The sequence below is a fragment of the Equus asinus genome, chromosome 18 (genome assembly GCF_041296235.1).
Source record: "Equus asinus isolate D_3611 breed Donkey chromosome 18, EquAss-T2T_v2, whole genome shotgun sequence".
Classification (NCBI taxonomy): Eukaryota; Metazoa; Chordata; class Mammalia; order Perissodactyla; family Equidae; genus Equus; species Equus asinus.
The window spans coordinates 959,411-985,740 of record NC_091807.1 but is presented as its reverse complement, the minus strand read 5'-3'; the positions used below and the strand labels follow the sequence as shown (position 1 = coordinate 985,740).

At 35.8% G+C, this 26,330-nt stretch overlaps 1 protein-coding gene across 3 annotated transcripts in view; it reads left to right on the top strand.

Annotated features, from left to right (window-relative positions):
• The window catches only part of EPHA3 (EPH receptor A3), a 362,266-nt gene that overhangs the window by 290,619 nt on the left and 45,317 nt on the right, over positions 1-26,330 (top strand). For all 3 annotated transcript variants that reach the window (XM_044750141.2, XM_044750142.2, XM_070488669.1), the window contains exons 10-13: positions 4,816-4,941; positions 11,202-11,387; positions 21,845-21,906; positions 23,549-23,758. In XM_044750141.2, the coding sequence (XP_044606076.2) occupies positions 4,816-4,941; positions 11,202-11,387; positions 21,845-21,906; positions 23,549-23,758 (584 nt within the window). The remainder of the gene's footprint in view (positions 1-4,815; positions 4,942-11,201; positions 11,388-21,844; positions 21,907-23,548; positions 23,759-26,330) is intronic.

Here is a 26,330-nt window from a genome sequence, read left to right as displayed (position 1 = left end):
ACCACTTTAGTTGTAGCAGTTGTTGATTTATAATTGGATAACTTCCCCCTGACAAAGAGAATTCAAAAGTAGTTTTATGGAAAAATGGAACAAATTAAATTTATTTTAAACAGAGAAGGAAATTCGTGGTTCCACATTACGTAATTTTTACATGGCCACAGTTCAGCACAGTTAAGCTAAGGTGGAGGGAACACATGGTTTATACTCAGATAACACCCATGGTGAGGAGCACGTATGTAGTCAGCTCTGCAACCGAAAGGCACAGCGTGTCTTCAATTTCCTCATCACTCTCCCTTTGCTACAATCCAAATAAGAGCCTTTCCCCTTTCCTAACTGCCGAGTGAAGGTAAACAACCTCTGTGTGTGCCACATGCCTTCCTCCGTTCTGTCAGCCAACCGGGAGAGAGCTTTTAGAATAAACTGTTTATTTTGGAGTTACATGATATCCGACTGGTAGGAAAGCCTGAACCTTCCCACCATATTTTAATGCCAACCAATTTAGCCTCTATTTAACATTTTCTAAAAGAAATACTCTTTTAGGAAACAAAGTCTTTATATCTAATTTAAAAACTCATTTTTTTTCTTCTGGCGAAAAAAGTCATCACAGGTGTTTTTCTTTTGCAAACCACAGCTCAGTTGAATATGGAATTACTAATCAGTGGCCGTAAAAGGAAGGGCGTGTTCTCATGGAAATTGATATGGAGACTATAATCATGCTTCTGTGCTCTCAGATAGTCTTAGTATAACTAATGTCATCTTGTGAGCATGCCTTTCTTTGGCATTCACCATTGCCGCTTTAAATTATCTTCAAATCAACATGATGTTTCCTATCAGTCACTGGCTTTGCATCTACAAATGATAGCTTTAGTTACAACTCAAGTTAAAAACTCAATTACCTGTTGCTAACACAGAGTAGGCATACAGTAGCTTGAAAACAAAAGAAAAGAATGTCTTCCAAATGTAAATTGGTGTGGGATGGACACTGCCAGGGTTTGCAGAGAGCAGGGTTTGTTTTCTACGTTTCATTTCAGTCATTTTAGAATAACTCACAAAAGAGCCAAAGTGCTGCCTTCCTAATGTGAACATCTCATCACTGCAGATCAGTTCGTTACCAGCTCAAAGGTCTTAAGAGCACATGAACAAGTTACAGCATCCTTCTCTAGCTTCTTTTCATGGTCCCAGAAAACCCCGAGTCACAGTCACCGTGGTAAATTAGAGCAGTGCATGAAGTTGCTCTTAATATGAGTTGGACAACTGATGTAAATATTGTCCTTAGAGCAAGACTATACTGATTTGGTTCTTTAGGGATCATAAATTATAAATCCCATGAATTTGGAGCGTTGATACATTTCCGCGTGCCAATTGTAAGCAGGTTTCTCTATTACTCCGATCTGTTTCAGCTGTTGGTTTTTATTGTGACGTTTGTAGAAACTTTAATTTTCTTCAAATGCACAATATCCTTACATAGGCAAACAAAAAAGAAATGCATTTTATCCAAGCTGCAAGGGCATAAAGTCACTCATATGCATGTCATAAACTTTTTGCGTCTTACTCCTACAGCTGGTTTATTTCAGGCCATTTATTTGGTATTACTTTAGAAAGTTCTTGCTATGAACTATTCCCTCCAGCCTTGTTACAAATTCTATAATATTGCTTCAAAAGGAAAGAAATGTGTTTCACCTCCTAAGATCCTGTCCCCTTGCCCTCTCTGGCTGGGCCTTTTTACTTTTTTGCTATCCTTAGGGCACCTCGTGCTGGTAAAATGGAAATATGCATTATTGTGTTTGCACAGAACGAGCTGTAAAGTAGTGCAGCTTAACACACGGGCATGTGTTTATTATCTGGTTTTCTGGACACAGCCCAGTTACCCTGTGTGTTGCCCTTAATTATTGGTGTGAAGGGATTATGTGCCTTGCGTCCTGAATCACCTGATGCCTGGAACCGCTGGGGTCAGTGGTTAAAAAGTAGCAGCTGAATCGCTCACAGTGAGCCGGTGAGCAGGACACTTTACTGGGGGATGTGTGTGCATTTCTATTTGTGTTGTTTCCCTAAATGTCCTGTGGATAGAAAAGCAGTTCACTCGATTTTAATTAAAAGCAATGAATTTGATTTCATGTGGGAATGATTATTTAATTTTCAGAATATATAGTAAAGCATATCTCTCTAGGGTGACAGGTGCCAAAGGGTAACTCTAACACACTTTCAAAACTTTTTAAAGCCATTCTTTATTTAAATATTTGAAACATTGTTCCTGACAACTCATTATATAATCTTCCTTGTAAATTCTGATGCCAATAATCTCTCCCAAATTGATTTCCTTAAATTCAGTAACGTAAAATATTTGTAATTCCTCACCAGAAAAAATTTCATTTTTACCTTACTTTTTAAAGTGTTATGTTTTTTCCTTGAAAAGGAATGCTAGATTTCCTTACCTTCCCATTTCGCAACCTTTATATTACTGGAGACAAATCAAAACATCACAAATCATAGCCTCCATTTGATGTGAATCTCCATTAAAATGTAACTGAACTGACTAAACAAAAAGATTCTTACAAGACTTAATTTTCTAACATCTTCGAGTAAGTCTCTAGTTACATTTACTGTTTTCCTCACTCTAAAGCAAGAAAAGTATAGTAGCTTTCCTTAATCTGTTTGTTTGTTTTAAAGGTGAAGTGTTTTAGTGCTGATAATGTTAGAGTAGTTTTGGTGTAATAATAACTTACGGTAGTCAACTGGATGAAAGAGTGACTCTGCCAGCTGTTTTTATAGGAAGTAATAATGTTTATAACGTGGCAAAAGCATGCAAAGGGATTTCTGAGCTCAAAAGAAATGAGCATTTCTTAGTCCAAATTCTATGACCAGGAAACCTCAATGATAATAATTGTGAATAAACATTCTTGACAATGAAAATATTAATAGTGGCAATAATCACTGTTACTTATTGAGTGCTAACTATCTAACAGACCCCAAGCCAGGCACTTGAACAGCAAGCTTTCAGAGCTTTCTTTCCTGATTCATAGCTAATTCTTATTGCTGAGCTATTCAAAATGGAAAAACTTCAAAGGAAGAGTTCTCACTTCAAAAGCTACTGTTCTCACAGTTTGTCCAAAAGAAGGGCAAAGCACTTACAGTTTCTGCATTTCTGTGGATGTTGACTCCCTCGACATCGTGTCTTCTCAAGTTGTCCACACTCCGCAGCATCTTCTACAGCGCGGGAGTCAACGCCTGGCAGCAGCGGGTGTGGCATTGGACTTCTCCTTCGTTCTCCGTTTGGTCCCCCACCCTCCCATTTCTGTTCTGCAGTCTCAAAACCATTCGAAGAAGTAAATTACGATGTAAGCATGGTATTCAAAAAGTTGTCCTGTAGGTCAACGAATTGATTATTTCTTAGACTAGACTCAAATCCTGGACTCCTTGGCCTCGTGACCATCGTGCTGAAAGCTCTCAGAACAATTGCTGTCATCACAGTCTCTACACTTACTTCATACAAACTACAAAACTGACTCAAAAAAATCTTTGGTTATCATAGAATGTTCAGCTGTGATTTTGCCATAAGATTCTTCCATTATAAACTGATATTGGAAAAGATAATGTCTGATTTTATTTGTTATTTTAGGGTTAAAAAATTCTCAATAACATAGTTTGATAAATGAAAACATATATCATCATTAAATATCCATGTCTCTTGCTAAAGCAATGTTATCAAAATTACAAGCAAACTCAATAATATTAGCACATGTACTATGAGAGTTAAATTACAATTTCCTTTAATGTTAGAGCGTGTTTACATACTTTAATAGATCTTAGGCTCCCTTTTTAAAAGTTTAGTTTTCCTTCAGACAAAGTTAGTTTATTGAACATCCCAAATTGTCTCTAGTACGAATTATTTTTCCAAATGATAGGAATCTCATTAATATTAAATCAAACCCAAAATGATTCCACTGTCTTTTATCTGTTATTTCAATTTAATAATCTGGCTATTTTAATCACAGAACATCAGGAAAAATGTTCATCTTCAGAGTAATTTAATAAATAAATATATTGTGAAGGAAGTTTATAATTAATAAGCTATAAATATGATTTATGTTTGGAATTTAATTCCTTAGCACCACTGTTAAAGTTATAGAGAATATTCAGATTGCATTTAACCATATTGAAAAGCTACACAATAAGATTTCAACTATTGATATTATATTGGTAAATACATATAATGTCCATATTATATACGTACATTCACGGCTTACAGTAGACCTATCATTGCAGTGGGGGACTTTGATTGTGAGTGTTAATGAAAGCAGAAGTCATGTCAGACAGAAGACATGCCATCTTGGATCCTTGAATTAATTATTATGGCAGCTATCTCACTTTGTGAAGCAGTTCACAGACTCGGATGCACAGTCGGTGAGGCACTGTGACAGGTGTTTTGTTGCTGCGCTGTTCACAGATTCACAGCCGTGTGGAAGCTTGAGGGCATTCATTCGCAAGAGCTGCTGGGGGTGACCCAGGCGTGCTCGACTCTGAACTGTCTCCTTAAGATCCCCCTCCTTGAACGTCCATTTTCCTCCTAGTTTTTGCAGAGTAAGCTCATTGGGGCTCCTCTTTATGTTTCATTATGTGGAACTTCTCTTCTTAAATTGTTCAACTCTTCGTCCAACCTCTTTGTCTGCCACCTTCTGTGATAATCAGAATAAACTAAAGTTTGGTGCACTTTACTATAATGGGGATTTTTTTTAACCAATAATGGTATCATGAAATTTACTAGGTAAAATTTTATTAATCCAGCTACAATAATGCCTTTCTTCCTTCCTTAAACAGTAAAACTGCCAGGTCTCAGGACTTATGTTGACCCACACACGTATGAAGACCCGACCCAAGCAGTTCACGAGTTTGCTAAGGAACTGGACGCCACCAACATATCCATTGACAAAGTTGTTGGAGCAGGTAACCACCACAACAACCCACCACCAGCCTAGCGTGTTAGTTACGGCTTTACAGCTGGGAATAAGAATGCTGCCTGGGATTGCTTAGGTTCTCAGCCCTGAGTATATCACTGCCACTGGGATATTTTCTGATTTCATGATCAAGGTGGGCAATAAATAAATGAAGCAGTATTTAATGGAATGGAATGATTTCAAAGGTGCCAGACTTACAGACTCACAGAGAACGGCCAGCTTTTTGTTTATTGACTTCCAGAGGCAGGGGCAGCAGGAGAGTTGTCTTCACGGGTATGCCGGCCTGTGTCACAAGACCTGATCGGCTAAATGGGGATAACAGGGTGAAAGTGGGTCTCACTCTATATACGCCCACTAAGGGAAATTAGATTTGTAAAAAAAAGGTAATTTCGGAATCCTCTTTGGAATTAAAAAATAAACAACCCAAAATAAAATCATAAATGATACATTTTACACAAATTTCACCACGAGTGATGTGAATAGTGGATAGCTTAAATAACATGAAGTGCTCCATTTTGATATTTGCCTATAACTTTATATGGTCTTGATTTGTGTTGAAGCTTGTTTTCATATAGGCATCTCTTTGTTCTAATTGTTAATATACTCAATCATAAATTTATTAACAAACACCTACAGGGTGATTATTAACAGCAGTTGCATATTTCCAATAAAAATTATATTTATAAAATAACCATTTTATACACTTACACGTAAGCATATGAACATCCACAGTGCATGCAGTGTCCATTTGAATAAAACTACTACTGAAAAGTAAAAATAAACAATGCTGTACAATAGTGTTGCACCATTATTTCATTCTTGAATATTGCTCTAAAAACAAACACAAACTAGTTATGTTGATGTAGGAGATAGAGTGAAAGACGGAGAAACTAACTCATTGAGTTATGCATAGTGTATCAGATCACATTTTCTGCAGGTATTGGATTTATGGCTGATGCTGCTTTACACAAATATGCATGTAATTTTCTCTTTTTCTGTGTTTCTTGTTTTATACACGAAAGCAGTATTTAGAACTCAAGCAGTATTTACTATTCAAGCAGGACAATCTGAGTAATTCATATTATCTAAATAAGGTAATAATTTACTAAATCTTATCTTCAAAACTTTTTAATGTTTTATCCTCCTAAAACTCACATGCACAAGTAATATTAAAATATGAACCTAGTGACTCATGAAAGGAAACGAGAGTAGGTGCTTATTTTTTCACAGTCGAAGACTTAAGGATATGCACACGCCCTGTACATCACGCAAATAGCTATTGATCACTGTCTTTCGTTTGTGCACTTCTGCTTTGGAACTGCTCTGGCGCCGGCTTTGCCACGCTGGTCCCAGCATCACCTGGGGCAGAGGCCGCGGGGAGAGGACGCGGGAGGATTCTGCACTCTCGCCTGAAGAATCCGACAAGAGGAGGAAAACCCTGTTGTGCTCAGCCAGTGTCCTGAAGACCCGGCAGACACATTGGGGTCTTGAAATCGGGGGCTACCTGCTTTCGTGAAAGCTTAAATATGCAGATCTTGTTGACAAAGTCAGGCATCTTGAGCACGGTGCTGAGACAAAGCACACTCCTTAAAAATGGGTCTGAGGAGCCAGGTGGAGGGAGGGCCTGCCCAGAGTGAGTTGGTTCATATTGCTGCAGGCCCAACGAGCTGAGGAGTCAAAGAAAGATTTCTTGGACTCTCAAGGCCTGGTAGTAGTGCTCTTTTATTCAGAGAATAGCATGGGGACGGGCCGTGGGCAGTGAAGGCTGCAGCGTGGGGACGGGACCGTGGGCAGTAAAGGGCTGCAATGGGTTGAGGGTTAGGGCTAAATTTATAAGGCGTAGGTATGTAAGTTATTTCTTTACAAGACAAAGGAAAGATCATGCAAAAGTCATTAAATGGTCTCATTGCAGGGGGGGTCTGGTTACCGGGTGGTTGCATAAGTGTAAATATGAATCAGGCCATATAGATGGGCATGTAGGCCAGGACGCCTTGGGCGTCTCTCCATGGGGCAGCCTTGATCCACATCAGTATCTCCTGATGCTCATTAAAGATTATGACAGGCCTGCTTTTTCTTTTCTCTTTTCAAACATATTTGAAAAAAATTAGACATATGCCTCATTTTCAGGGTTTTGCAGCAAATATTCTCACTTGCTGCATTAAGGGCAATAAAACTGTGCCTGTTTTCATTACAAATATGTACGTCTTCAAGATCAGTTATCCTTCTCCTGGAAGATTTCAGTATAATATGTACACTCAATTCAAGTCTGTCTAGATTAGCTTTTAAAAGGTTTGTCATTACCAAGATAGAATATGAAATAAAGATTTTGAAAGCTATCAATTTTTAAAGATTTTGTTTTGTAAAATTTTAAATATCTACAAAGATAGATGAAATTGTATCATAGTATAATGAACCTGCGTATACCCATTTCTACAACAACTTAACAACAATCTACTGGTGACCAGCTTCCTTTCATCTATATACTTAACCACTTCCTGTAACCTTTTAATGTTTAAAAATAACGTTGTCCATAAAGAATTAATAATTAACCTAAATTTATTAGTAACTACCTTCCATTGTTAAAAGGCTGAATCTTTCAGTCAATGACAGAACTTTCAGTCAAATACACAGCAAGTCTCTTGGTATGTGGGCTAATTCTAATTTTCTGTCAGAGATTTTATACAGAGAAATAGGTATAACAAAACCTGTTATTTATAACCTGAATAATCAGAAAAATTATACCCATATTGCAAATGACAAAGTTAAAATTGAGCCATTAATTAACCTTATCAAAGTGGTAAATTTTTATTGCTGAGGAATTTATAGTGACTAAAATTCCTAATTTTATTCTTCTATCTAACCATTATTCAAAGATTAAATACTGAAAATTTCTGAAGGTAGAAACAATTTATTTCCCTGCTGTTCCGTGCCCCGTGTGCCTATGGTGTTTGATCTTGTTAGGCTTTTCCATAGGTACCATTATCTCCATTTCACCACAGGAGGAAGCTAAAGCTGAGAATTTGAATGGCCCATGGCCACATAATTATTAATTAAGAAACCAAAATTGGGATCTGGTACTTTCCACCTTCAAAGTCCGTGCTGGGCCGTGATAATCACAATCGTGCCTTCTTCCAGGGTTTGGTGAGGCTTAGTTGAGATAATTCACAGACTGCTTAGCTGACATCATGGTATTGTTCAACGCACATTTATATTGTGCTTCTGTTTAAAGCAGTGGAAGGAGAATGGACTCTGAGGCTGGTACAGAGGGTCACTCTCCTTAAACACAAGTCTATTTTTTCTCTATTTTAAATGAAATTACTTTGATTAAGAAATTTTGCTTTGAGCAATTTTGCATTGAGCACCTTAAATCAGAATACAGTGAACCCATCCCCACAGAGCACATTTCATTTCACAGGGCACATAAAAACTCCTGAAGTTATTGAATAAAAGAAAAAATCAAGCAGTGTCTTCCCCAAGATCTTGTAGCTGTGCTTTTACTTACCAATGACAAGGTCTGAATTTTCTTTCTCACTGGTACAAAGTTATTGGGATAAGACAACATAAAACTTGGCTAGATGGAAAGACTGGCATTACTTTTGCCCAGTCTTCGTTAATTTTCCCAACACAGTTCTTTACAGTGATTATAAAGAGAACTGAAATAACATTTAACATTTTTATGTTTAGTATAATATATTGGTGACAATTTCTAGTATTTACCTGATGAAATAATCACATTTCTAAAAATTAGCTTGGCTGAAACACCATTTTCTGAATTTTGAAGGGAGATATCCATGTGCGGAAGTCGGGCATCCCAGTGAGAGCAGAGACGGGAGCCCTAACGGCCCGCCTAACATTCCCACTCCTCCACTGGTCTCCTTGGTTGGGCACTTTCACAAAATGCTCTCCTTACAAATGCTAGTCCAAGAAGACATCACAACCATCTCTGACGTTAGCATAGAATTCGGCATTTTAAAAAGCACTTTTATATTCTATCTTCAATTTGATCTAGACAGAACCCTGGAGAGGTAAATAAATAATTGATTCTCCTTAAGGTGGGTCTGAAGGTTAATAGTGACTGACATAGACGGCACTTACTGTGTGTCTGGCAGGGTTCCAAGTGCTTCACGTACATTAATTCCTTTAACTGCACAGAAACCTTATGATGTAGACACAGTCAGTGTTCCTATGTTATAGATAAGGAGACAAAGGCACAGAGAGGTTCAGGCACTCACTCAAAATCACACAGCTAATAAGGGACAGAGGCAGATTTAGACTCTAAGACAGCCTGGCTCCAGAGCCCATAGTCTGTCCCACAGCTCTGTGGAGTTGTGCTGGAAACTGACAAGTGGCTCACCACTTAGAATAAGTGGTGAGGACATCCAAATTTAAAACGTGATCCATTACACCACGTTGACTCAAAACAGCAGAGCTTTCTTTCAGAAAATGGAAGTTCATCATGAATGCCTCCGTATGGTTTGCCCAAACTCAATGTTTACACAGAGCAAACTGGAACCCTCTGCAATGTTCCAATAACCCCATACAAAGACAGAAACTCTCACTCCTGCTTACAAATTCTAACAGTGATCTCCTGTGCATCATCACTTCTCCTCCTGATGCTCACATGGCAATAATGACATTTTCTCCCTGGGGTTTAGAAAGATCAGTGACCGTCCTCAAGTTCTGCTCCTAATTCTCCCTGTAATCCTGAGGAAACTCTACTGCAGATATTGCCATCTTCTCTACACTTCCTCACGGGGAAGGAATTAGCCTTGTGCTGTCACTTTCTCTCTGTGTTTTTTGTAGTGTCTGTCACACTGTTGCCAGTTGGTGAGTATTTATTAAATGAATGCATGAATAACTGCCTTTGGACCTTGAGTGACTTTGACAAGTTACAGCATGCCACTGTTTTGAACAGTGGCAAGATTGGATTCCTGAGAAAGGGTCAAGTCTGGAGGAGCTTAGAGCTTCCTGGAGAGAGCCAGCCATTTGCAGTGATGCAGCTGGGAAATCAGTAGGGTACCCTGCTGCTCTTGTGGCCTGAGCATCATGCTTACACAAAAAATAGAGAAGAAGTGTCTCCTTTCTTGACACCTTCTTTCTGGAAGACACATGAGGCATGGAGCTCATACGAAAACTCACGCTGAGAAGGTCAGACCAAGACTGTTACTCTCTCCCACAGAAAGCCTGAAAATTCATCATGTAATCAATCCTTTTCAGAAAAACCTCCTATTTAATATTAAAAACTATTTTTTCAATACTGTACAAAACAGATCTAATAATTCACATAATATTAGGATGTCTTCTATGAACAAAGAGCGTTCTATGGATGGCACTACTTTGTGGCTGTCCTTGTAACAGCAGTGGGCTTAGAAAAATGAGAGTCTAGGGTCTGCTCTCAGGAAGCCCAGAATTGAATGAGAGGGTGATGGGTAAATCTTCTCCATCACAAGATGTACGAATCTGGTGCCCAAACCAGTTCTAGGCAATTTTGTGTCAATTGGATTAGACTATTTAAAAGTCAGCTACACTCCATTGTCAATAAATTCTGGATTCATTGTTCATTTAAGACAAGTTTTTATTGAAGACATTGAATTTAAGAAAATACTTCCACAGTGATTTTGTAGATAAGATGCGCTAGCTCTTATTTGATACTGTTAGATTATTGTTCTCCTTCTAGAAGCCCAGAGAACTTTACAACTCATATGTCACTAGTGCAACATACCGATACTCCATTAAAATGAATCGATAAAAGATGCTCTCATTCTCATTTTCAGGGAGTTGGGGTATATAGCTAAACTGGACCTCGTAGTAAAAATAGAAGAGTTAGAAACATCTGAAATTTAATCCAGAGCTCAACCCATTGTATCTGCGCTGCTCTGTTGATGACCCTGAGGAAACGGTGGCCGTGAGAACAGGGAGTGAAAAGGCTAGTAGACGCAGCTTTCAACTTTCCTCTTGTTCTCTCATTTGGAATGAAATGAGATGAAAGGTTCTCAGTGTGGCACTTCAGAATAATGAGGTTTCTCGCAAGATTCATTTTCCACCAGGGTGTGGTTGTCCCAGGGTTTCTGAGGGAGTTTCAGATTACCATCTTCCAAAATAATTTAGAGACCTACACGTGCATCTTGAGGTCAAAGGCATAAATATTTTGAATTGAATTAGTGAGAGAAAAGTTACTCTCTACTGATGGTTTTTTACTACATTATTCCTTACCTTTTGTTGTTGTTTTGTTCTTCTGCATTCTAACAGGTGAATTTGGAGAGGTGTGCAGTGGTCGCTTAAAACTTCCGTCAAAAAAAGAGATTTCAGTGGCCATTAAGACCCTGAAAGTGGGGTACACGGAAAAGCAGAGGAGAGACTTCCTGGGAGAAGCAAGCATTATGGGACAATTTGACCATCCCAACATCATCCGACTAGAGGGAGTCGTTACTAAAAGTAGGTAAAGTCCTAAGACAGACTTTTGTGTATGCTGAACAGAGGTTGGTTAAACCTAAACTCAATCATTTAAGAATTCTGATCTTTTTCTCATAAGTGGCTGTCTGTCCCAGCAGAAAAGCAGTTTAGGATTAACATGTCTTTCTTTGGCAATAGAGTGAAGATATCTAACTAGCCTTATATTGACAGTACTATTGGAAATCTTTAAAAGCTTTGAAAAAGTTGGGAGCTAGACAACAGACCAATTTAAAACATGCTGATCAAAAGATTGTTAACAGCGAACTGTGGAGAACTTTCTGTTATGTAAAGCAGCAAGGAAGGACAGCGGCTGGATTTTGAGAGGGTTTGCTGGGAACTCCCTGCTAGCTGCTCTTTCTTTTATTGTTCACCAGCTTCATTGAAGCTTCCACATCTTTACCCCCCTGACTTTAGGAATATTATGGGAGTTTGGGGGATGCTTCTGAGCTATAAAGATTGGGATCACATTAGACCCAAGGCCTGTTCTGGTTCTCTGTGGATTTCAGATAATTCTGATCTCGAGTCCCAGATGGATTCTTGACTGGTCTGGGGGAGCTCTGGCTCACAGCCCGTGATAGAGAATTGAACTTATTTCCATGATGGATTTTCCAGGCAGGCTTGAAAGAGATCCCATGAGGAAGATATGTGATTTTTGGCTCCAATCCAAATGAAAACCTCTTGAGAATGCTCAGGGATTTTTTTTTTTTTCTCAAGATTTTTGGAGCACAGGATGGAGAATAAGCTAAATTGGCAGCAAACTCTTCAGAGTGAACGACAACATGTGGCAGGGAATTTGGCGTCCTGTAGGGGGGTGATTCATTGGCAGCACATTTGCATAGTCTATGATTCCCAACAGACATTACATATCATACTTTCACAATGATGTTTTTCTTTAACATTTCATGGAGTGCTTTCCAAATGGCACTAATACCTATTCTGATTTTAGTGTGACTGAAAAGGCAATTCCTTCCTCACAAGAGCACGTGTAATTGAAACATACTTTGGTTTCCTTTAGAGTTTTCTTGTGTAATAAATGGGATTAAGAATTTAACAATGCAGAAGAACCTAACCATGAACTGTAAGCCCCTGTTAAGCCTTGTAAAAAGTATTTTTTTCCTTTGTATCCCTAAAAATTAGACCACAGTAGTAATACTGAAATATTCTCTGATGAAAAATATTTAAAATTTTTTAAAATCAATAATAGAATCATTTAGTAGTACTCAGTGTATGGGAAAGTGTATGACTTCTCTGTTCCTTCAGGGAAAATCTATACTATTGATATCTATAGAATTGTAGACTCACATCTCACAGGGGTTTAATACTCACTTAGCCATCTATTCTCACCTCCACTTTACCAAGTGGCTTTGGCACATCTTGAACCTCCCTGGGAGAAGAAATTATATTATTTCTGTAGCTCTTCCTCTTTGAACTCTCAATTTTCACAAGTTTTTCTTTATGAAGCGACTATTACGTGCCTGACATTGTAGTGTGGACATTATTTCGTTCTTACCACTGCCCTGTGAATTAGATATGAAAATCCCGTTTTACATTTGAGCAAAAAATAACAGCTCGTCTAACTAGAAAGGGCAGAGATGGCATTCAGAGCTTAGCCTGTTGGTTTCACCTTGTCCCCAACTCTGGACAAAAATGGGTTTCTTTTTCTTCATTCTTGTATTCTCCTTCTTTTCTATCTTGAATTTTTTATTTTCTATAATAGTTTGATTATAGCATGGCATCCCTCAAGCTTCACAAATTTTCTGAGATATTTAATAACCCCGAGCACTTGAAACAAAGATGAGCTCTCATCAAGGGCACGAATCCATGTTGTGTGATACTCGGGGACTAAAACAGAACCGGGCTCATAGTAGGCACTTGATTTACCAATGTTGAGAAATAAAATGTTGATTGATTGAACGAATGAATGAAAGAACGGTTTCTTTACCGGTAGGCCTTTGCTCAGTGTGGGTTCATTAAATTGAACACGTGTTTAAAAGAAGTCCAGCTGTGTAACTGCTTCTCACACTCAGGGAGTGATAGAGAAAACGGTTCCATTGCAGCATGGGCAGAATTACCCCTGCCCTTCTCCAAGACTTACAGCTAAGAAAAAATGAGATACAAGTGACTATCAAACTCAATATTAGTTTAAATTTAAGCTGATTGACTTATAGTCTCTCATATTTTATCAAGCGTGAGTTGATTTTTTTGTTTCCAGTGTTATGAATTATTGAAATAACTTTTTAGAGTTTGCTGTTTCCTATAGATTCATTTTCTGAATGATAAGCAATATCGAACCATAATTATTGGAACAGATTTTCTTTAGATATAAAAATGAAATTCTCATAAATGAATTATAATCACCTAGTAAAGAAATCCGTAAAACAATTCCCAAGACCAAAATGCAGGAAAAAAAGTTAAGAAAAAAAATTGACCTTTAAAAATTGGAGGTATTATGCATTAAAAGTCTTATTCAAGTCTAACTCTGTAGCATTCTAATATGGATTACAACTAGCTTATTCTTAGGGTGAAAGTTCTAAATTTGATATATCTCTCTGGTCAAATAAGCATGTCTGCCAACTCTGACTCCATAAACCGCAGGCGCCCCGCATAGTGCACACAGTGGAGCAGCAGACCTAGAATGGGAGAGCGAACTGCTTTAGTGGCATATTTGAAAGCTCTAAGTCTGGCACCTTGTAACATCTGAGAGGAAATAGAAATGCCTTAGAATAAAGTTAATATGTTCCATTTAGATACAAATAAGGCAATTTTGCACCAGAGGTATTTAATCCACTCCTGTTTTCTTTGTTTCCTGAGATGATATGACTGCTAAAGCAATCTACATTCAAAGTTCAGAAACACACACAACTACAATGATGCAGGGCTTATAGGTTTATGAAGAAAAAGTTATGTTCAAAGAAGAAAAGCAAGTGACTAGTATCTAGATGAGCAGTTGGAGGGTCGGTCTCAAGTTGTGACTGAGCTCTATTCACTGTGAGGCCTCAGGCAGTCCGCCCGCTCACAGAGACTCACTTTCCCCACTTGTAACATGGCACGAACAGCTCTACTTTACTGTTTCCAGACACTTCAAAGATCAATACAATTCCAGAGGAATACATTGTTAAGTGAAATAGAACTATGAAAATCTAAAGCACTGCTTTAGTTCGAGAGCTAAAGCACTGATTGAGTTCGAGAAGATTTTGCCAATTAATATTGGGAATATAGAAGAAAATTCTTGAAAACAATTTCCTTTTTTTCTCAAATATAATTCCTTTTATTATTGCTATTAATTACATGCTTTGAAATGCTAGGCCAATTATAATGTACCAATTTCAAGTCATTTAGAGAAAGCTCTTTATTTAATCATTATATTTTCATTTATTTGAATTGAGCCATAAACAATTTTAATGGTACATTTTGAGCCTGATGATCTTAAACAAAAGAAGGTGAGAGAGTCTCTGATCTTCAAAATAGCAGAAAGCTAGGGGCACAATCACAGCTCAGAACTTGGTACTAACATGTGTTATCAATTTTAGTTGAAGTTCAAAAAATGGAACTTGATTTTAGCAAATGTTTGATATTTCTGCCATCACATCATTAGTCAAATGATGTTCAGACTCCAAGAAGACCTTTTCACCTAGTGAAATAGAAGGAATTGCAATGGATGAGATTGATGTGTTGTTTTGTTGTTCTTTAGGGAGGGAATATTTTCTGAAAATTAAAAAAAAATAAAGCAACTTAACTGTAACCTTGCATTGTTGAGGGATGTCTTGGGGAGAACATTAAAAAAGTTTCTCATAATTAAAATATTTCTCTATTGATGTCAGTGTTCACTTTACACCAAAAGCTTATTCATTTGTTTGCACCTTCCTGTCACCTGCACAGATTATAAGGAAATGTTACCAGAAGAAGACGGCCTTCTTTAGCAACAATGCCAAATTCTTGCTATTTTCTGTTTCCTCTTCTCTAAAGGTTTTCTTCTGCGCTTGCCTCGAGGGTACTACATTCCATGTCATAGTCTTAACAGACAATACACAGTCACGCCCTGCATAAGGACATTTCGGTCAAAAACTGACCACATGTATGACAGTAGTCCCATAAGATTACTATCATATAGCCTAGGTGTGTAGCAGGCTATAGCATCTAGCTTTCTGCAAGTACACACTATGATGTTCACACAACAGTGAAATCACCTAATGACGCATTTCTCAGAATATATCCCAATTGTAAAGTGATGCATGACTGCATATATATATATGTGTATATATATACTATGTCTTATTAATAATTTACAGAAACAGTTTGTTAAAATTAATAAATTTTGGAAATGGATGACATGAAGTTATCATGCATTAATGACTGTAATTTGATGAATGAGCTCAGAATATGTCTATCTAAGTACCCATATCAACAAAATTAGGAAAATCTCTGCTCAATGTATTGGAGAGAATAATAAGGCAGAGAATACTATTTTTACACATTTAAAGAACTTTCCTTTTTCTTCATCATTGTCCACTTATGTCTCTTGGTTGATTTGGCCACATTTGAATTGCAAAAGAATATGTTATTGTGTATTTTCCCCGGTTATTTAGATAAGATGGGCTTCTAATATTTTTGAAATATTAAATTCAACTTATAAAATCTGTTAGAGGATGACTTGCATGTGCCCAAAGATTGTCTTTTAAGGAGTACTAGTTTAAATATATAGTAACTCTCCTAAAGTAAGAAGAAATATAATGATCTACTTGTTTAATAACTGTCTGAGTAATTGTGGTCTTGCACAAGTGCTTGCAGAAAGTGAGAACAAGAAACACCCATAACTCACGAAGCTAGTGAAATCTTGATATCAAATCACACAAGAATATTATCAAAAGGAAAATAACAGTTCAGTGTAACACACAAACAAGAATTCAATAACACTGGAATGATTTTGAAGCCATAGTTCTTATTTTTAATAAAAGAGATACTATATCATGCCCCAGTTTACTTTATTGCAAGAATGCAAAGTTGGTTTAATATTTAATCCTTCAAGAAATTCACATAAATAGATAAAAAAGCAAAAGTCAGTCTCAGTAGATGCAGAAAGTAAGCAAACATCTTAATTTAAAATTTTTTCTTAGCATATCATACATAGAAAATATGTATGCCTGATAAACGTATGTAAACACTCCCAAAACAAAAACAAATAAACTAATAAACATCATACGCAACAGGGAAACGTTGAAAGCATTTCTTTTAAAGTAGAAACAAGAAGACTGCTCTCATCTCTTCAATTCATTATTGTGCCAAAGGTCTTGATTATTGCAATTAGACAAGAAAATAAATAAAAAGTAGAAAGTTTGAAAAGGCAAAAAACTAAACTGTCCTTGTAAAAATCAGACTGAGTACATTCAGATTATTGTGTTCATTCATTGTTATTGCACTTATTGTACAAGTCAGCTCTGACTGGAATAAGGGAAAGTAGAAGTATTGTTCCTGTCTTTAAAGGTATTAAGTTTTGTTTGAAATTAAGCATAAGTATACTTAAAAATTTTAAAGTCAGCTGTGTGTACAGTGCTCGATGTGTTAAGATTGACAGAGTGTGGTTGGCTGAGGAAGCTCTGAGAAAGTGTCCCTTATCCTGAGTTTGAAGGGAGATTACACTTAGCCAGCCTCAAGTGATAGCCGTGATCTACCCAATTGGAACCAGCACTCTGCTAGGTGCTGAGTTTAGAGCTACAGAGAAAACAGAGTTGGCCCGTGCCCAAATTAATTCATAGACCAGTGGATGCAATAAGGGTCATTCTTAACATGAATACTGTCTTGATTAAAATGTAATTTGGAAAAGATTGTCCTGTATTTTTATATGATTTAATGGGAAATCCTCAGAAAAATGCCCTAAATCAGTTAATTGCTATATTTCTATTACTCGGTTACATATAGTACATGAAAATCTATAACCAAGACATTTTCTTTCTAAACAAAAGTGATTAAAATCATCTTTTGTGGCAACAATGAAACATGTTTTGTCAATTTTCTTCAATTTTCCTTCTCCTGTTTATGTTTTTTTGCTTCTACCCTGATACTAATTACATGACACTAATAATGAGTGCTGGATGATAGATAAGGTTAAATACTTTGATTTTATAAATCACACCTATGTATTAGAGTGTGTTTAAGTCTTTTGAAAATAAGACACAGAGTATGTGAAACACAATTACTGTTAATAGGAGTTAATAGAGTTTCCTTTGGAAATGAAATAAATTTCAATATTTGTAATATTTTAATCATTGATAAATACATTTTATGTTTGAGTGAAAATATTTCAACTTAAGGCCAACAATTATTTGCTAATTGCAATAAAATATTTCTATGTCTGGCATATGTATTTATCACATTATCCTACTCTTCTTGATATAGAAGATGTAATGAAGAAGGTTATCATGAAATAGCTAGTGCTAAACCTGGAATTCTTAGATATTTAGAATCATTTCTTCTGTCATCAAACAGTGGTTCAAGGATTAGTAATATCTCTGAGCCACTGGGAATAGTTGGGGAGTGAACTGATTATAACAGACTGATTTGCTTCCTTTAACCTTATAATTATGAAAGATCAGGATTTGGTCTGTACTCACAAATCAATTTAAGAATGATAGCAAAATTCCACTGTGAATTTTGTTTTGCTCATTTTTGATGGAGTTTTAGTTCAGCTAGGTATCCAACAATACTTTCACTGGGTTTAATCTGTACGCTCAGAGGCATTTTAGGATCTCTGAGGGCAGTGACTGATGATATAGGTTCTGTCTTGAAAAAGCTGATAATGTCATTTCTACATCAAAATACACATGAAAGACTAGGCAGACTTGGATAGAAATACATTGCATTGTGCACAGATGAGCTGGCATTTTATAAATATTTCCAGCTATATTTATTCATGTTAGAACTAGTTCTCACCATGATTGCAGACAGTCTCTTTTCCTTTAACCCTATTTATCATAATCAAAATCACATGGGAAACTGAATGAAGATACCGCATTCCAAGGTAGAATATTTGTGATTCTGTTTACTCTTTGTACATTTGGATTTGCTGAATCTTTGAACTTAATGCAAAGCACATTTTCAGACTTGTCCACCTTAACTTATGTGTTTACAAATACCTAAATTATAGAATGAAATGCACCCTAATCTGATTTATGAATGGTCATGGGGCTTTGGCTTAATTGACTGGTTTGATTTTTCAGCTGCTTTTATTTCCATCACCAAACATTCTACTAGACATGCTCACAAGAAATGAAATGGTCCTATGGCTGGAAGCCAGAAGGAAAAGTGTCGTGGTGACACACCAACCCAGGAACTGGCCACTGTAGTTGAGCGCTGCCTGTACTAGCAGAATAACCTGAGTGCAGTCAAGAGGTACACTGGATGGTGACAGCATATTGTTCTTCCTAGAATTGTATTAGGGAAGGAACATAAAAATTCACAGTGATTTATGGAGAACATGCACACGCAGGGTTTCATTCATTCATTCATTAATTTCAGGTCAGGTCTCTGGAACAAGTCTTTAGGTATTTAATGTACTAGTTCAGGAGAGACAGAAGCTTCCAAGAACAGGTAGAATCTTTCCTTTCTTCCTGAATATTGTCAAATAAAGCTTAGTTTGTATTTTGAAGAAGCAAGTTCTGGAGGCTCGAAGTTTTGGCTAAATTGACTTCTCAGACATTACCAGATTAAATAGATATACGTGATGTTAACCAAAAGTATATTACTAAATCCATGTCTTCATGGAAAACAGATTGATATATCAGTTGATTGTTATGTATATGAAAATTATCTGAGAAATTTATAGAATTTAAACAATTTTTCTCACCTCAATAAATTAGACATACAATTTGGAATATAGTCAAGTACTAAATGTATTAAGTATAAGCTTAATGGTACTAAGCCATAATTCACAACTAGTATGAATTGACTTTTCACCTATGAAAGGAAAAAGCAAGAAGACAAAGCTATTTTCTAGCTTCAGAATGGCAAACTAACCTGCAAGATAGAGAAGGCACATATAAGGAAGAATTAAAAGTGCACTCTTTAATTAGGTGTACATGGATGTTTGTTAAAGTCTATTATTTGTTCAATCAGCACTTAACTCAGACCTCCTAGAGTTAGAGGAGGGGTGATCTTCCTTATTTTTGTAACATGATGGATTTATAATTAAAATAATATTATAGCAACAATGAAGGAAGAGAATTACAATGTGGTAATATGTGTAGGCTTCGAAACCAGGGTTAGCAAGTTCGGGGTCTGCTAGAGTACTAGCTAATAGAGTAACTTCAGAAAGTGTCTTAAATCCACAATGCTTTCAGTTGAGGAAGCCATAAAATGAGAATAATGCATATTACCAAAGCATGAGGAGGATGTGAGGTTGAAGTGTTGTAATATAAGCCAAGTTCTAATGCAATGTTACATAGTTCTAATTGTGCAAAAATTTACCAGTGTTTCCTGTATATCAAAAATGTCCACTTTCCATATTTCCTTTTCCTTTATAAATGTCTGTTTTGCATTTCTTATTTTCCTAGTTGATGTCATAATGTAAAAAGAGTTGCATTTTCAGCTTCGTTCACATAACATTACACTGTAACAAGTGTCTGAAGTGCTAAAGTCTTCGAGTCATCATTTTAATTCAGAATAATCCATAGAATCGACACCCAACAAATGCCTCAACCATTACCTGTGGTTTAACATTCATTCTATTGGTAGATCTATGTTCGTATAATTAGCACCTTTGTGTCTAATGCTTTTTCTTATTTTAAATGTTTCCCTCAGTATAAATTTCCCAAAGTAACAGCATAGTGTATTCAGGTTGCAAATTTTGTCTTATAATGTATTTTCTATGTGATGTTCAACAAGTTAAGTAACCTCTGCATATCTCAGTTTTCTCATGTGTAAAATGTAAATTATAGTAATTAATCTTAGTATATATAAAATAATTAAACCAGCATCTTGCACATAATAAGTGCTATATAAATACATTAAAATGTTTGTTAAAAGGTTTAATGGTATTTAAGGCAACATAATTCCCAAATGGTTTTTACAAGTTAGTGCCAATAGCAATTTACATTTTGTTTTCCTTATAAACATAGTTATCTTGGATTTTATCATTTTTCATGTGTTCGTTGAATGTAAATACAAAAGGTTATAACCGCTAGTCTTGTTTTGTAATTCACACGTAGGGTCCACAAAGGTAGGTATTCACTTGCTCTTGACCAGCCTGCACAAAAAAGAAAACCTAGCACATAGCTTTGTAAATGCCTGTAGAATGAATAAATGATTGTGGGATTCATGACCCTGTCTTGGGCTTGAAGGCAGAAATACTTGATTTTGTAGATCAGTGAAGGTGAAATTGGAAGAAAAGGCCATGTTTTGTGTTCATATGAAACCGTGCCAAATAAGCCTATTTAGATATCATAGATTATGGGTCCTGGCTCTGAGAACCAATCTTCTTCATTTTTTTTCTTTTTAGTTTTATTTTCTACTGAAATTTAGAGTTTTTTTCATTGAAACTGCAAAATTTGGAGGACAAGGAAAGCTTTCACATTTTTTAATTCATCAGGTGTATCAAAGTGTACTGCAGTCATGTGCAGCATAAAGACATTTCCATCAGCCATGGATGCGTAGGTGACAGTGGTCCCATAAGATGAATACCATATAGCCTTGATGTGTAGTAGGCTATACCATTTAGATTTGTGTAAGTACTCTAGACGAGGAAGAAATTTCCCTCTACCCTTCTACGTTCCTCTGATTGGTCTTGTAATTAAATTCACATAAGACAGAATATTAGGAGGAAAACAAACAAAAGTTTAATAACATGTATACCTGGGAGAAACCCAGGAAAACTAACTCACCGAAATGGCCAAAGCTCTCACCTTAAATACCATCTTCAGCTAAAAACAAAAGAAGATTTTGGGGATAGAGAGAGTCAGGGACTACAAAGGGAAGGAAGGCAATTCACAGGTAGGTGAAAAGGAGCAAACATTTGGAAAACAAGTGTTTGGCCACAGAAACAGAAGACACAGAAGGGAGCCCAGCAACAGGCTTTTCTAGGTTCCTCCCTGTCTGCCAACCACTTCATGTTATGGGAAGGTGACAGCTCACTTCCTAAGACAGGTTTTTTAAATCTGAATTCTTTTAGGCAGTTAAGGGGAAGATAAGAAAATTTTTCTAAGTCTTTTTTTTCTTACAAATAATCAGCCTAAGATAATCCTCACGTTAAAGAGTTAAGTTTCGGGGAAAATTCTGTGTCCTTTCAGGACACTCTACCATGTTCGCACAATGATGAATTTCACTAACAATATATTTCTCAACATGTATTCCCATCATTCAGCAACGTGTGACTGTATATATGCCCATTGCATATTTTTTGAACCCTACTGATGATTATTTATTTAATTTATTATTTACCATGTATGTAGGTAAACCAGTTATGATTGTCACAGAATACATGGAGAATGGTTCCTTGGACGGTTTCTTACGTGTAAGTAGAATATTTTATATACACATTCATATATCTCTATCTTTAGGTATGTATGTATGTATGTATGTATCTGTCTACCTATTGCTCTATCTATCTGTGCACAAATATACGTAAATATGGAATCAATTACTGAAAATGTTCGAGACCACCTCTAATATTGTGCCAAGCAATTAGATAATCAAAATTTAAAGTAAAACTGAAATTTGCTGGAGCTAAGTAGCAAGAGGAAAACTGTAAAACTGCACCTTTATCTTGCAGCATCGAAATGCTAATAGTTTATATTTTTAAAACACTTTTGTGCAATCTTCTTCAGTCTTTTTGTACTGCCAAGATTCATGTCAGTCAAAATAAAAATTTTAAAAAATCCTAAAGGTGTAAATAACATTGATGTAAAACAGAAATACTCCCTTTTCTTTATTTAAAGCAACGTTGGTCTGCTGTAAGATAGAAGACCGTCTGTCTATCACACAGGACTGTCCACTCAGAAAATAAGCATGTGCTATAATGCAAAAGTACTCTCGATTCAGAGAGATGATTTTGGTGGAATATATATATATTTTAATTGCTTAAATTTAGAAGATTTATTTTGTAATTATTTCAACAAATCTTATGTTCAAAGACATACAAAAATTGAATGGAGTACAAGACACTGCCAATCACCAGTCACTCAGTGCAGGTAATAGAAGAGACATTGCACATGTCCTCCAGGTGCTTCAGCACTGTTTAATAGAGAGAGCAAGAGGTAAGGTACAGGTATCGCATAAGTGCTAGTCGTAATCATGGAGAAAAATTCTAAATTTTCTATGCATGAAAAATTATATTCTCTATTTTAATGTTCATGAGCCAAATAAAATTTTTATTAGCAATTATTTTCACAAACATATTTCAAAAGTGTTTTCTAAATCAGGTAATTAAAACCATTATAAATAAGTATTCTTTTAAAATATTATTGTTTGTGTAGATATAACTAGACATGGAATTTTATGTTTATCTATGTAGGCATACATATATGTATGTATGTATGTATCTCTCTATCTATCGTATAAACGATATGTTTCTACTTTGATTCAAATAGATCAGAAGCTTTTCTAAATCCAGGAGTCTTTGGCTGTGTCTCCTATCACTTTCTATTTTATATCCTATAACTCAGGTTTAGATAGAAAAGCAAATATTTAGTAAATATTTTTGACTAATCTTGAACTAATTATTTATGATGATAATTAAAAATTTATTATCTACCTTATTTGAAGCAATTAATAAAATATCGGGAAAGCAAGAAGGAAAAATGAACATTCAATCCAAATAAATAAAAACCTAAAATAGCAACAGGATCCACTTCATTTTGTTTTTCTTGACCTTAAAGTTTCCAGGGAGGAGTGTGTGTGTGTCACACAAAGACCTGTGAAGTCCTAGTTTTGAACCAGAAGTCAAAGAATATTAGGGTACATCCTATGACAAAGTATCTGGTAATGCAGCTACTGTGCTCTTTTGTTTTACCCTTGTTTCCATTTATTCACATATCTTGTTAGGCTGGAGTGCTTAGAAATAAAATGTATATAGTCAGGGTTTTTGCAATTCAATATGTGAGATTTTAAGGAAGCTCTATCTTTAGGAATAATTGTACCTTTGAAATACTTCTCAGAAACACGATGCCCAGTTTACCGTCATCCAGCTAGTGGGGATGCTCCGAGGGATAGCGTCTGGCATGAAGTACCTCTCAGACATGGGCTATGTTCACCGGGACCTCGCTGCTCGGAACATCTTGATCAACAGTAATTTGGTGTGTAAGGTTTCTGATTTTGGACTTTCACGTGTTCTGGAGGATGACCCAGAAGCTGCCTACACAACAAGAGTGAGTAACTTGATGTTTTTTCCTTTTATCTTTGTTTTCCATTTTGTATTATGCTGACTTGCAAACAAATAGAAATCATGTCCCCAAATACTTTATCAATTATATCTTCCCCCAAAATGAAACTTATCCTTTAATGTTCCAATACTATTACTTGTCACTGGAAAATAGATGGTCATTGTTCACAAGGCGGGCAATGATTTTAATTCTGAAATTCCGTATATTGATTTAATGCTTCTACTCCTGAAAAGGCAGCTAGGTTCTCACATGCCTGAAGTCTTGGTGTTTTTGTGTTTACCTATCTTTTCACCGTGCTTGAGCCACTTATAGTAAGCAAATTGGGTAAATTCTCAGTACCCCCATGAAGGTACACATAATTTTAAAGCATTTTAAAATTTACGTTTACGTTAAGTACCACATGTTCAAATTATAAGAATTTCAAAACGAAGCAATAAAAAGGAGAAAAGTCATCCATAATTGTGCCACCCACATAAAATATTTGTAACTTTGTCAGTCAATTCTTCCAGATTTTTTCTGCATTCCTATATATACACACATATGCCTGAATCCAAAATTAAAATAGGATTATTCATAATATGACTGGATAGCCTGTTTTTCTCCTTAGCAATATACCTCTTGAATATATTTTACTGTCAATAAATGATGTTTAGGTTTTCATTTTTAGCAGTTTGATGTATTTTATTTTCTGGTTGTACCATTTTTTTAACCCAAACTTTAATTATTGGACAAATTGTTATTATATCTAGTTTTTCAATATTTTATACAAATGTATAAAATGATTCCTCTACATTTCCTAATTGTATGAGTCTGATGATTTCCCTACGATATACTCCTAAAAGTGGATTTTCTGTGTCAAGGAGTCGGTGCCTATTTTAAAAGGACACTTCACTGCACTCCTGATAAAAGTAGGTATTATCATTATTTTTAATGTTTACTTACTTATCATTTGTGAGAAATTGTATATAACTTTTAATTTGCATCTCTTTGATTCAAAATGCATTTGATTGTTTCTTCCTATATTTACTGGCAGATTTCTTTGAAATATCATTTCTTTGGAAAAATTTTTTCATGGCAGAAAAATGTTTTTTTTAAAAACTGCTAATGATACTACTCAAAGATAACCAGTTTTAATGTTTTAATTTTATCCTTTCAAAATGTTTTTCTATGTATTTTCATACATAAATAATTCCTAACTATGCATACAGTTATAAAAATGGATCATACAATATGAACTGATATATAAAATTATTTCCGCTTATCAATAAATCCAGTATTTTCTTTATATATAAATTCAGTGTTTTGCAATCTACTTTTTTAACTTAAAATATAAAATATGGAATTGTCCAAATGATTAAATATTCTTTTTATTACATCATTAAATAATGTATAGTACTCTATTTTATGTGTCTAATTTATTTCACCAATGCAGTATTAATTGGGCAGAATTCCAATGTTTTGATACTATTAACATTACTTTGATATCAACCTTGTTATGTAGTTTATGTCTGTTCATAATTATGTCCTCAGGAAAACTTTCTAGAATCAAAATTCCTGAGTCAAAATGTGTGCCAGTATGTGAGGATTTGGGCATACGAATTGCCCTATTGTTTTCCATATAGTTTGTTATCGATTTTCGCTCTTAGTGGCAACAGATAAAGGAGCCTGTTCCTCATTCTCTCACCAGCCAAAGAACAGGCAATTTTAAAAAACAGTCAATTCTGCTGTATTCTGCTTGTTTTAATTTTAAAGCTTATTACTCATTGAAAAAACAACTCATGCTTTTCAGAAATCACTAATCTCAATAGCTCCACTAACAACCACTAAGATTGTCACCTGGCATCTGTATCACTCTCTGAGAAAGAGCCCAAAGCGCCAGACCAAGTTTCATCTACAAATGAAAACACAATGAAGCATCAGAAGCCTGTGTCCTGGGCTGGTCCTAGAGGCCCTGACTGAGGAGCCAGAGCTCTCCTGCTGGCTGCATATATCGCACCCTTGCCTGTATTTCCCATTTTCAATTAGACTCTCGCTTTGTTCTTGAATGCAAGTATTTTTTAAAAAGGTATCCTGCATAAAATGTTGTTCTCAGGAACAAAGTTCATTAGGTTAAGAGCAAGAGAAAAAAAAGAAAATTTTATATCCAGCAGCTAGCTGAATTAAATTTATAACAGTGACTATGACTACTCAGCTCTGAAAACTTGATGAAATTGCAAATCGTGGGTAGATATCTCGATAGTGCTTTTTAGTGATCTTTCTCTGATCTCCATAAAAATTAGTCAGCCAGCATTATGCAGCCAAGCATCACTTTTAAGCATAATTTACCACCCCAGGACACATTATACGCAACAGATGATATTTTTATTGTTTTGAGGAATGTTTTTTATTCTCCTCACTGCTACTCTGCCTACTAAAGATAAACTTCATGAACTTCTGCTACTGTATGGTTTGTTTTTGTTTTTTTAAATTTTTTTAAAGGTGTTATTTTTTCCTTTTTCTCCCCAAAGCCCCCCAGTACATAGTTGTATATTGTTCGTTGTGGGTCCTTCTAGTTGTG